At 42.8% G+C, this 12,356-nt stretch overlaps 2 protein-coding genes across 2 annotated transcripts; both read left to right on the top strand.

Moving 5' to 3' along the window:
- The first annotated feature begins 1,305 nt into the window (after positions 1 to 1,305).
- snrpb2 (small nuclear ribonucleoprotein polypeptide B2) lies at positions 1,306 to 5,308 on the top strand. The gene is made up of 7 exons (XM_070918950.1): positions 1,306 to 1,335; positions 1,774 to 1,845; positions 2,353 to 2,525; positions 2,761 to 2,895; positions 4,424 to 4,459; positions 4,757 to 4,845; positions 4,926 to 5,308. Exons 2-7 carry the CDS (start codon positions 1,782 to 1,784, stop codon positions 5,083 to 5,085), a joined length of 657 nt encoding a protein of 218 aa, XP_070775051.1. The 5' UTR covers positions 1,306 to 1,335; positions 1,774 to 1,781; the 3' UTR covers positions 5,086 to 5,308.
- Positions 5,309 to 8,933: 3,625 nt separating this feature from the next.
- LOC139302159 (prokineticin receptor 1-like) lies at positions 8,934 to 12,205 on the top strand. Its single transcript, XM_070925770.1, has 2 exons — positions 8,934 to 9,361; positions 11,506 to 12,205. The coding sequence occupies exons 1-2, from the start codon at positions 8,934 to 8,936 to the stop codon at positions 12,203 to 12,205; spliced, it is 1,128 nt and encodes a 375-aa protein (XP_070781871.1).
- Positions 12,206 to 12,356: the final 151 nt, after the last annotated feature.

The raw sequence follows: 12,356 nt of genomic DNA, 5'->3' as shown, positions 1-12,356 counted from the left end.
GACACTGCGTCGCCGTCCCGGTGTGAACCGGCTCACATCCATGGTCACTGTGAAAGTAGCCCGTTAGCCTGTTAGCTAGCTTTCATATAAAAGTAACGGCGAAGCGTCAGCTGATAAAAACATCACGTCTATACGGAAGCCAGCAGAAGAAAAAAGGCAGCTGGACCGTGTTACACCGAGACACTACTGATGTTGGAGGAAGGCATTATAAACATGGGACAACTGTAAAATAATAAAATATATGTTTATGCACAGTAATATATGTGTATATGTAAAAGAATTTAACGATAGACAGCTGCTTTTTTTTATCATTTGTGAATATAAACCCATCTGAAATGATTAACCGATCATTCGATCAGCATTATTTACATCTTCGACTAATCATCTCTGTCACTTTTCAAGTAAAAATGCCTTTGAAGCTAAATTTCCTGGTACGAGCTTGTTGAATGTGAGGATTTGGTGCTTGGATGAAAACTGTGTTGGACATTTTATAAATCAAACAATTTCTTTGAATAAGAAAGTAGTTTGCAGATTAATCGATAAAGAAAGATAACTGACAGTTTCAGTCTGAGTCTGTTAAAATAAGCAAGTGAAGACGTCACCTTTGGCTTTGAGAAATGTTGGAGGGTATTATTATATTTATTTTATAGACCAAATGACTTTCGACAGTCAGCAAATTCGTTGATAAAGTGTTGAAGTGGTTTATCACATTTTTCCAAGTTTAATGCTGTAGTTTATTGAGGATATCAGACTAAAATACTTTCTTGATGGAGAAACAATGCTTGTTTCTAACAAGTCTGTAGTTACATGTATCTTTCACGTAATCTCTCCGAAGAAACACATTTTAATTCAGAAGAAAGCATTGGTGGGGTACCTTTATTCAAGTATGTACTAAAATATATTGTTGAGGTACTTCTACTTTGCTGGAGTATTTCCATTGTACGCTTCTTAATAATTTTACTTCTATTGTACTTTTTGCTCCCCTACATTTTTCTGACAGCTATAGTTACTAGTTACTCTGCAGATTAAGATTTTACATACAAAATATGACAGATAATAATAAATATATGATGGCATAAAGTGAAAGTGACACTTCTGCTTCAGGAGTACTTTTGATACTTCAGCTTTTGCATTTTTACTTTCACATGAGTAACATTTTACGTCAGCACAAATCACAATGGTAATATTTGAAGTGATTTTTAGCATGTAGCCTGTAGTTCTCCTCCTGGTCTGCTGGTGGCGGTAGAGGGTAAAACTCGTTTAAGCAGCAGCCGGTTTTTACCGGCGCCAGAGGTCTGTGTTTCCTGTTTCATGAGCGGTGTGAGTGGAGAGTAGGTGAGTGTAAAATGTATAACGTTACAGATTTGTATTGTACTCATCTGTCTGTATTTTTACCGAATCGATGGGATATGTGATAACTGCCTATGGATTATGTTCATATTGGAAACTCAAAAAGTAACAGTTAGCTAGCTAGCTAAGTTAGCTAGCTAGCTAACTGCTGCTCGGCTAACGTTATGTATGAATGTAGCTAACCAGCTTCAAGCTAACGCATGCTAATATTTACGTAAATTGAGCATCTAACCCATTTAAAACGTAAAATAACACTTGGGATGGAAATGTAATGATGAAATCGTTAGCTCGCAGCTTGTGTGGTATTTGAACGATAGCATCAGGTTTGTTCAGACTGTCTGCTCGTGGTTCGTATGTTGAGTGTTGATCGTGACAGGTTTCAGTAAATTAAGAAGTGAACCTGCTCTCTTGTTGTTTCTTCAGACTCCACCATGGATATCCGACCAAACCACACCATTTACATCAACAATGTAAACGATAAAGTCAAGAAAGAAGGTAAGTGTGCATTCGTTTTTAATCTCCTAGAAAAGCCTGTTATTAAGCCACACATTTATCAGAAACATTGTCTGGTTCCTTTTTTCAGCGTTTATATTGTAAATTATAAGAATATCTTTTGGTTTTGGACAAAAGTTTACGTTTGCCATTTTTGGTTGAAAAATTATCATTTTTTTGGTGATCAACTAATTGTTCAATCATTGCAGCTTCAAATTGCTTAACTGAAGTTATTCAGTATATCTATATGGAAGCATCTGCATCTGTTATGTTTCTCCACTCATTTATGCAGGTTTTTCCTGTAGTTTGTCACCTGTCTGTATATGCCGACTGGGTCACAGTCCAACAGATCTTGTCAGGAGGGTTGAGTGGAGACAGACAGGCTGACATTAGCACTAGAGCGTCGTCACCATCAGGCCTAAAAGTCGTCATGAAATCGTCGTCTCAGCAGCGTGTTGTTGTAGCCGTCTGGGAGTTTGTGTTGAACTGCTTCTCGTCTTGGTCCTGCAGAGCTGAAGCGCTCGCTCTACGCGCTCTTCTCTCAGTTCGGTCAGATAGTCGATATCGTGGCCATGAAGACCATGAAGATGAGGGGACAGGCCTTCGTCGTCTTCAAAGAGCTCACCGCAGCCACCAACGCACTGAGGCAACTGCAGGGCTTCCCCTTCTACAACAAGCCCATGGTAGGCCGAGACTAATGGGCATTTTCTTTTTCTTTTAGTGGTATGCTGGTTGTATTTAGTCACACTTCAGACTTGACACTACAGCTCTGTTGTGTTGTCCACACTTGTTTTCACCTTCATCAAACATCACATTAAAGTTGATTGCAGGTTTCCTTCATGCAGCTGCAGAAATGTAAGATGTCAGCATTCAGAACGGGGCTGGGCTTTAACCAACTTGTGTCCTGTTGTTTTCCAGAGGATACAGTACGCCAAGACCGACTCAGAGGTCATTGCCAAGGTGAAGGGAACGTATGGCGACAAGGACAAAAAGAAGGAGAAGAAGAAGAAAGCTCTGGAGCCGGCATCTAGCCTAGCAAAGAAACCAGCAGCGGTGAGTGACGCTTCTGTCAGCAATGTCAAGTTTAGGTTTACAAAAGTTAAACATCAGAGACGCAGCGATCTGCCAGTCATCATCCTCTGGCTGTACTTTACAGTTCACTAGTTTTGTGTGTCGTAATTCATTAATTACTGTTGATCGCTTTTTGAGAACAGGATCTTTGAATCCATTTTCTCACCCGGGCAGCCATTTGCTTCTGTACATGTCGTCAGACGAATTGGCCGGCAGATATTATCGTTTGTGTCTGTATCAGCGTATATTGCAGAACAGACTGTCAGTCAGAAACTGTGACTTTATTACATCCTGTAGTTTGTCCACCAGAGAGCGCTGACAACTTTATTTTTACCCTGTAAATGATCACAATCCTTGAATAACTAAATGTCAGGTGTCCTTACCAAAAGTGTCTATTTTGAAAATAAATATTGGCTAATCTGTCATTATCAGTTTTTTGGGTATCTGCCTCAAAAATCCAGAATGTAGTTTCTTCCACTCCTAAAGTATGATGTAGTTTTTGATGTAGAGAATTGATCAAGTCTGGATCACTAAACTTCATGCATCACTGTCACTTAACAGTAAGATTGATGGCTATAATAAAAAAAGGGGGAGAAAAACTCGAGACACACTGGAAGAAATATTTCCAAAAACCTGTTTATTTCTCATCATTCCTGTCATTTTTATGGGTGTGTGACTGTAAACATCTCAGATTTCCTGGTTGGGATCCGTCACCTCACTGCAGAATAAATCAGGAGACATTAGATGGAAGTATACATGAGGACAGTCAATCTCTCCTTCATCAGCGCACCCCCGCTGTACCTCCAACAGGATATTGGTTGGAGGAGGCAGAGCTGTGGCCTGATGCTGCTCTATAATCACTTTGTGATGAGAGGAACTGAGGCTGCCAACAGTTCATCTTCACTGCTCTACTTTATAGGAAACGTGGTTATCAAATTCAAACCATGAATACTTTATATCACGTTTATTTATAATACACTGTCATTTTAAAACAGTATGAAGTTTCTCTGAGCTCACCTTAAATACTCAGTTTAACACCTTATGACATCACGACTAGTTTGGAGCCAATCACGGTCCAGTATAAAACCTACACAAGGGAGGTGTGACCCCTTGAAGCATCCAGTGCACATAAACTGAAAATGGAGTTTACAGTGAAGTGGGAGATTTTATGGAGCAACCATATCTGACAAGTAATATTCAAAGCAGAGTGTTTTTTGTATTAAAACACGTCTGGAGGGGGTCTTTCGCATTAACAGCGCTTTCATGTTTGTTGCATTAATGTTGTGCAGTAAATCGAGACGATTTTGATTCTGTCCAGAAGGTAGAAACAGACTTTTATTATAAGTTAGAACAAACTTTCACAGGTTGTTCCTGTTGCAGCTCTCTGGGTTGTGACTCTCATCCTGTGTTCTTGGTAAACTTTGTTGTGTTGGAATGAAAGCAAACAGAAAACGTGTGATTTTTGGTCTCCATGTTGTTGACTGTCGTCTTCTGTGTTTCCTGTTTGCAGGGATCAGCGGCTCCTGTGCACTCACCTGCAGCACAGGTAAGACTGTTGACGTTGTGGTTTAATCAGGTTGTTTTGTTGACATGCTGAGTAAATAGACAACACACTGAACCACTGGAGGTGGACGGACCTCAAATCCCACAATTCATTGTACAAATGTCAAACATCTCTAAAACCTGTATGAGAAGGTGTGGCAGCGGCTGGACCTGAAGACTTCAGATCAGACCCTTTACATGTCTCACACCGGAAGAGTTTATCTGCTGACCCAGACTGGAACAGACCCGGTCCAACTTGGTCCGATCAGGTTCTTGATCGGGATCTCTGTTGTCTTTGCAGGTGCCGGACAACCCCCCTAACTACATCCTGTTCCTCAACAACCTGCCTGAAGAGACCAACGAGATGATGCTCTCCATGCTGTTCAACCAGTGAGTGCTGAGTTCACTGTCAGGACTTGTTTTTTACACTAAACAAGTGTGTGTGTTGACAGTGTTTTGGTCCTCTGCAGGTTTCCTGGTTTCAAAGAGGTGCGGCTCGTCCCGGGGAAACACGACATCGCCTTTGTGGAGTTTGAAAGCGACACGCAGGCGGGCGTGGCTAAAGACGCGCTGCAGGGCTTCAGAATCACCGCGACCTGCGCCATGAAGATCACGTACGCCAAGAAGTAGTTCCCAGCTTTGATCACTGGGCACAAAGAGACTCTGAGTGGGAGAGGGACGGTCCCTGGATTTCCGTTGTGTTCCCAGATCCTTTTCGATTTTTGTAAATCCAACAGAGCTTTTTTGTTTCGTTTTTTTCTACTTTTTGTTTGGTAAATTCTGTCGTTCACGAGGCCGAGTGAAAACTCTCTGGCCGACATCTTGTTTTGTAAAATAAAAGACTTTTACAGAATTGTTGTCTTAGATCTGAGTTTTCCTCGTGGCTCTTCAGGGACAAACCTGATCAGTTTTTACTTTGCTGATAATAAAATAAAATGATGTAATAAGTGTCTTTCAGGGCTGTTGTTAACAAAAAGACCCAAACCATCAACCTGTCGTCCGTCTCTCAGTCCTGTCTCACTTCCTGTCTGTGGCTCTCAGCTCTCAGCCCAGCTCTTTAAAAACACCTCAGATATATAAAAAACTATTGTATGTCACAGACTGGGCTCTAATACTAACAGTGATCCAATGTGTAACACTAAGACTCATTAGAATATGGAGACATACAGCTCTGTTTCTACATGTGATGTTATGAATGATAATTATCATTAAAAGCTGCACAGAACATGATCGACGACGTCAAACTGCGTTTTAGATCCGTTTCCAGTCACGTTTCTTCCTCCAGCTGTCTCATCGATCGGTGTCATTTCAGCAGTTTGACATCATTCATATATATAATATATATATATATATATATATATGACCAGAGGCGGGTTATTGATCTGCAGGCAGCTGAACGAGGCCGGACATAAACACTTTCTGTTGATAACCTGGCAGGTGACAGCAGGGGTTTCTGGGAGAAGTGGTTGAATTCAGCACGTTATGACCTGCTGCTGGTCTCTGAATGATCTCAGACTACAGAAATTAACCTGGAAATGGAAACCAAGCCATCTTTTCACTGGAGGGTCAGACCAAGCTCAGTGCTTCCCCACAGGTCTCTCTACAGAGCGGACCGAGTGTGTGTGTGTGTGTGTGTGAGTGTGTGTGTGTCTGTGTGTGTGTGAGTGTGTCTCTGTGTGTGTGTGTGTGTGTGTGTGAGTGTGTGTGTGTCTGTGTGTGTGTGAGTGTGTCTCTGTGTGTGTGTGTGTGTGTGTGTGAGTGTGTCTCTGTGTGTGTGTGTGTGTGTGTGTGTGTGTGTGTATCTGTGTGTGTGTGTGTGTGTATCTGTGTGTGTGTGTATCTGTGTGTGTGTCTGTCTGTGTGTGTGTGTGTGTGTGTGTGTGTGTATCTGTGTGTGTGTGTGTGTGTCTGTGTCTGTGTGTGTGTGTGTGTGTGTGTGTGTGTGTTGGGTCGCTGTATGTCTTCAACGCGCCTCGCGCTCTTGGAGTCATTCGGTGGAGCGCAGCGCGCGGGCAGCTTCAGGTGCGTACCGGTTGTTTGTGTCCGGTGACATCACGTCAGCTGGAGGGTCCGGGTTGTTTATCTCCTGTAAAGAGTGTAAATATGTGTGTAAATATGTGTGTAAATATTTCTGATGTGCTGCAGGAATATTCGCGCTCGTGCTCAGGTAGTCGTGCAGTTTCCTTCTCTCTCGTGTGATTCTTGTCCTCGTGTGTTTGTGTTAAACCGGAACAGTGCCGCTCTCTCTGCAGACATGTCACCGGAGTGAACTGTTTCCACCGACAGTCCCGGTGTGTTCTTCAGCGTGGACTCTGCTGGCTGTTTGTTCACTGAGGTTTCTGTTTGTAAACGAACCTGAACACGCGTGAACATGAAGCGATTAAGTAATAACAGATGCATCTATAAATATAGTATATATATATATATATATATATATATTTATATACTTTCATCACCGATTCTTCTGCAGATTATTTCTCTTTGTCACATGCGACAAAGAGAAACAAATGCTCAGGTCGGAGAAGCTGCAGCCACAGAAGGTTTCTGCAGTTGTTGCTTGAAAAATGACTGAAATGAGGAATCGATTATCAAAATAGTTGCAATCGGTTTTCTTTCGATCAACTAATCGACGGATTGACTCGTGGCTGCAGCTCTAAAATATATCTAAAAACAACCAACAGGTCAAACTGTTATTGTTAATTGTAAACAAGGAAATTATATAAGTACATGTAAATATGTAATATATGTCATTTGGAGGTTCAGTGATTGGAGGGAACATTTCTATGGAAGCACATTAATGCAAAGATAAAAAAAGAAAAACTTGCAGAATATCATAATAACGACACGAGGAGTCAAAATGATGACTTAATAAAGTCACAGTTATGAGATAATACTCAGTATTACTCCTTATAATACTATTTGTATTGTTCCTAATCGTTCAGATATTGATTCTTCTTCCTCATGAGTCAGCTTGATGTAGGGAACCTTTATTAAATATAATGTGATGTAATATGAGCTGCAGCAGGTGATCACTGATCACTTCTGTCCTTTAAATGAAAGGTGGATTAAATTCAACTAATGTTATTAATGTTAGAAGGGTTGTTTGTGTATGGAAGTCCATTCACGCCTAGAAAATAAATAAATACATGAAAGGTTAAGAAAGATAAATATATAGAACTTACAGTATTTCATAATTTATCCTAATTATATTTATGATTAAGGAGTCTAAATTATAACTCGGTAATAACACAATTTGTCGCTGTCCTGTGAAAACCATGTATCTATAAAATGTCAACTTTTGAGATGCTAATCTCTCATAATTACTAATTAATAAGAATTAACTGAACAATGCCATAATTAAGAAATTTAAATGATAATTTATTGATTTTCTGGCATGAAAAGACTTCCATACTGGCCAGATTAATTAGGGGAACCCCTGTTTTAATGTAACATGAGCTACAGCAGGTGTGTAATCAGTTATTGATCATTAACGACTTAATGAACGTGTCCATCAGTGACTCCTGCTTTAATCTAGAAACGATGGTCAGCGATGAAGTGCGTTGACCCTCTCTGATGCAGTCTGCTAAAAAGCTCTCGTGTCGGAGCAGTAAAAGAGTTTTTCAGACGTCAGAGATGAGACGAAACATTCCCCAACCTGTGGACAAATCTAACAAGTAGACTACATCGGCACTGTAACCTAGCAACGGCATGACAATGATGCTCCTAAAAACCCAGATCCAACATTTCTAAAGTGACACTGATCGGCCAAAGAGCCGTCTGTGTGTCAAACACTAAATCAGAGTCTACCGGCGACCTGGCCAGGGCGTTTCACGCAGTGCATGCTGGGATACGTGTCGAAGGAGATGTTAAAGTTATATCCTGTGTGTTTCTTCTAGGTGTTGTGTGTGTTTCTCACAGACGATAGATCTTCCTCCTCTGTGACGACTAAAACGATTCCTCCTGTTTAAGGAACCTTTGAGGAAAAACTAGGAATGAGTCTTTTTAGAAAATGTTTCTGGCAGAGGTCATGGCAGGAAATAAAGCTGCGATCGAGGTCGCTTGAGATGGAACGTTTTATTAAGTCCTTTATTAGCCAAGTGTGTCAGACAGTCTTCTTCAGCAGAGTTGAAACAGTCGTTGACGAATGTAACCACACGGTCCTCACAAGGTCCATTTAGTAGCTGTTCCGGGGCTTTTGATTCTATCACGTGATTTACCTCAGCAGAACATCAACCTTTAAGCCAACCTAAAAGGAGAAATCCTCAAAGTGCTCAGAAAGACGGGACAATCGAACATCTACAATTCCATAAGAGCTGGGCGACCTCCACCTGCTGATCATGTGATACGATGGAAAGCTCCAGAACAGCTAACAAATGGACACAGTTATTATTTATAGTTTTATTTAAAACGTGAGCTTCTTTTCATTCCCCACGCCACCTCTCCCTGCAGACACTCACAGCATTTTGACCTGATCCAAGATGGACGACGCGACCAACACCAGCTTGGCTGTAACAGACTACTTCCTGGCCAGCGACGGCCAGGACTACGGGATTCCCCTGGACGAGGTCCCGGACACCACGCGGGGCCAGGTCTTCTTCGTGGCTACCATTGTCATTGCCGTGGTCCTGGTGGGCATCATGTTGGTCTGTGGAGTGGGAAACTGTCTGTTCATCGCCAGCCTCGCCCGCTACAAGCAGCTCCGCAACCTGACCAACCTGCTGATCGCCAACCTGGCCGTGTCGGACGTGCTGGTGGCGGCCGTGTGCTGTCCCTTCCTGCTGGACTACTACGTGGTGAAGCAGCTGTCGTGGGATCACGGCCTGCTGCTGTGCGCCTCCACCAACTACCTGCGCACCGTCTCCCTCTACGTGTCCACCAACGCACTGCTGGCCATTGCTGTGGACAGGTGGGTCCACCTGCACCTTCAAACACAGTGTAGTACAAGTTTAGTCTTCTGGGTTTTTAGTACTTCCATTGATACTCAGTTTGCAAGATATCTCAAATATTACTGAAAATATAATATATATAATAATATAAATGTGATCTGGTGGAAAATGAGGTGAGAACTTGGTGCAGATGTGGAGGTTTTGTCTTATACGTCCTTAACAGTGAGCTGTGGAGGCAAACTTCTTCTCCACATAGTTTATTCACCACTGCTCCTGCCAATCCAATCTCCACCAACTACTTCATATCTAGAACTGGTTGCCAAATTCTTGTATCCTGCCACAGCTCTCGAACGCATCGTACAGCCACGAACACATTTAGATCACGGATACACGCATCACCTGACTACTTCATTATGGTTGGAGGAGCTCTATAAATCTGAACTGAAGCATGGTTCTGTCCCTGTATGTAATACCTTTCTTAAATAAAAACTGTGCTATGGTCCGTTAGCGACTAAGCTATAGCTTTCTAGCTTGGAGGGCTACTACTACTGATTAGTGCTAACATGTTCCTGACTGGTTAGCATGTTAGCTCACTTCTTCTACCTCCTATTTCTCGAGGATGTGCAGACTAATCTTGCTCAACCACTGTAGTTTAAAAAAAAAAAGAAGCTAATTTAGGCTATTTATGTGGTGTCGCTAGAAGGCTAACAATAAGGTCAACTTTGAAATAATGCGTCAACACTCCTAAATGCTTCTTGTTCTTGTGAATGCAGCACAAGCACCAAATTCCTTTAAACATCATCTTTACTTTAATATTAATCCCAACACCTGATGACACGTTAGTGTTCAGCATGTTAACATGTTAGCATGCCAACTAAAAGCATGCTAACCTGCTAACATTAGCATGCAGAGCTGTGTCAGTCAGGTTTGTCGACACATTTCTAAACCTGGTAACAGGTAGAGAAGCAGCTTATATACTGGGCGCTCCACATCAAACAGATCTCAGAACAGATCTCAGGAGATGATTTACATTTTGCTCAAATAAAAGCTGCTTCTGGGCTTCCCCTCAGTTTCTGAATCAAATCCATCATCGGCTGTAGCTCGTGCTTTGGGACCAGCAGCCCCCCCATGTTTCATTTATCATGGCTGACATCCGCTGTCATGTATAAATAGCATCTGCAGAGAGGAAAGATGGATAATCTCTGTATATCCAGGAATAGGGTTAGGTGTGTCTGACTGTGTCCTTCTCAGCTCTGGATCAAGGATACAGTAAAATGCATCAAATCTGACCAGTAGCACACACACACACACACACACACACACACACACACACTCAGGCTCACCATAGCACCAGCAGTTTGCAACCAATGTTGATCTTTATGCTTCTTCTAAAAGTTGTAACAGCCCTGAATCAGCTTTCATGCATGTCATCATCCTCCGAAAAACCACGTCCACCGGTGTTTAAGGTACATTCAGATCTGACTTCAGACAGGTGGAACTGTACTATAATAATCACTATAACTGAGTAGTTCATGAACAAAAACGTGTCAGCAGCAAGTTTGATAAACGTTTAATTGTTTAACTTGTTTTTTAAGCAAAAATGCCAAAAAAAATGTTTGTCGTTTCAGCTGGTTTTCATCTGTTTCTGGACATCTTTGAGTTTTGGACAAAACAAGTCATTTCAAGAGGTCACCATGTGCTGTAGGAAATTATGATACGAGTATTTATTTGACCATTTTCAGACCAAACAATTAATCAATTCAATGACAACTGACAGATTTGGCTACTTCCTGTATGGAACAGACTGACGGACAGCTGGACTCAAGAGAAATTAATTACAGTAGTAGTTTGAGAAGTTTCCATAAACTTTCTTTTTGTTCACTGTGAAAACTTGCTGCTGTCGGAATCCAGCTTATAAGAAAACTCACAGTCGTCCTCAAAACAGCCTTTGCACTTTACAGTTTTCTTGAATTTTCTTAGAATAAAATACTCGTGGCTCTAGTATGAACACATGACCTCAACCCACAGCCATGTAAACAAACCGGCACGAGCAGGTAAATAGGCAGTTCCTCATGAAGACCTGACCACAGAGGTGGTTTTCGTCCTTCTGAGTGTGATACAGACGTGATCCACATTCAGCCCATTGTTGTCCCTCCGTCTGCAGGTACATGGCCATCCTCTACCCTCTGAGGCCTCGTATGAAGCACCAGACGGCGTACTGTGTGATCCTGACCGTTTGGATCGTCCCCCTCTTCATCTCCATCCCCTCTGCCTACATGGCCTCTGAGATGACATACCCACACATGGAAGGTCGCACCTACAAGACCTTCTGTGCTCAGATCTGGCCCGTGGACCAGCAGGCTTACTACCGCTCCTACTTCCTCCTCATCTTCGCTCTGGAGTTCATTGGCCCAGTGACCGTCATGGCTGTCTGCTACATCCAGATCGCCAGGGAGCTGTGGTTCAAGGACGTTCCAGGTTTCCAGACGGCGCAGATCCGAAAGAGGCTGCAGAGACGTCGGAGGACGGTGGTGGTGCTGGTTCTGGTGCTGGTCGCCTACGTCCTGTGCTGGGCGCCGTACTACGGCTTCGCCCTGCTGCGGGACTTTTACCCCACCCTCATATCCAGGGACAGGAACTCCCTGGTGGCCTTCTACATCATCGAGTGCATCGCCATGAGCAACGGGGTCATCAACACGCTCTGCTTTATGAGTGTCCGAAACAACAACAAGCGCCTGAAGAAGGCGGGCAAGTTCCCGCTGAGGCTGGTGACTTTTGTGGCCGCCAAGTCGGTGGATGAAGGGGAGGCACGGACCTCCTCCCTCCGAGTGACGGAGGATGTGGATGGGACTCGGCTGAGGTAGAGGTTAGTTCAAACAGCACGCTGGATCTGCTGCAGCTTAAATGTCCGGAACCACGTCAAAGAGGCGCAGTATGTGGAAATACTGGATTTAAAAAGATGTTCTCACCGCGGGCGGACAGGAAACACCTGCGCTATCACAGAAGTACCTTAGA

The sequence above is a fragment of the Enoplosus armatus genome, chromosome 2 (genome assembly GCF_043641665.1).
Source record: "Enoplosus armatus isolate fEnoArm2 chromosome 2, fEnoArm2.hap1, whole genome shotgun sequence".
Classification (NCBI taxonomy): Eukaryota; Metazoa; Chordata; class Actinopteri; order Centrarchiformes; family Enoplosidae; genus Enoplosus; species Enoplosus armatus.
This window is presented reverse-complemented; position numbering and strand designations above follow the sequence as displayed.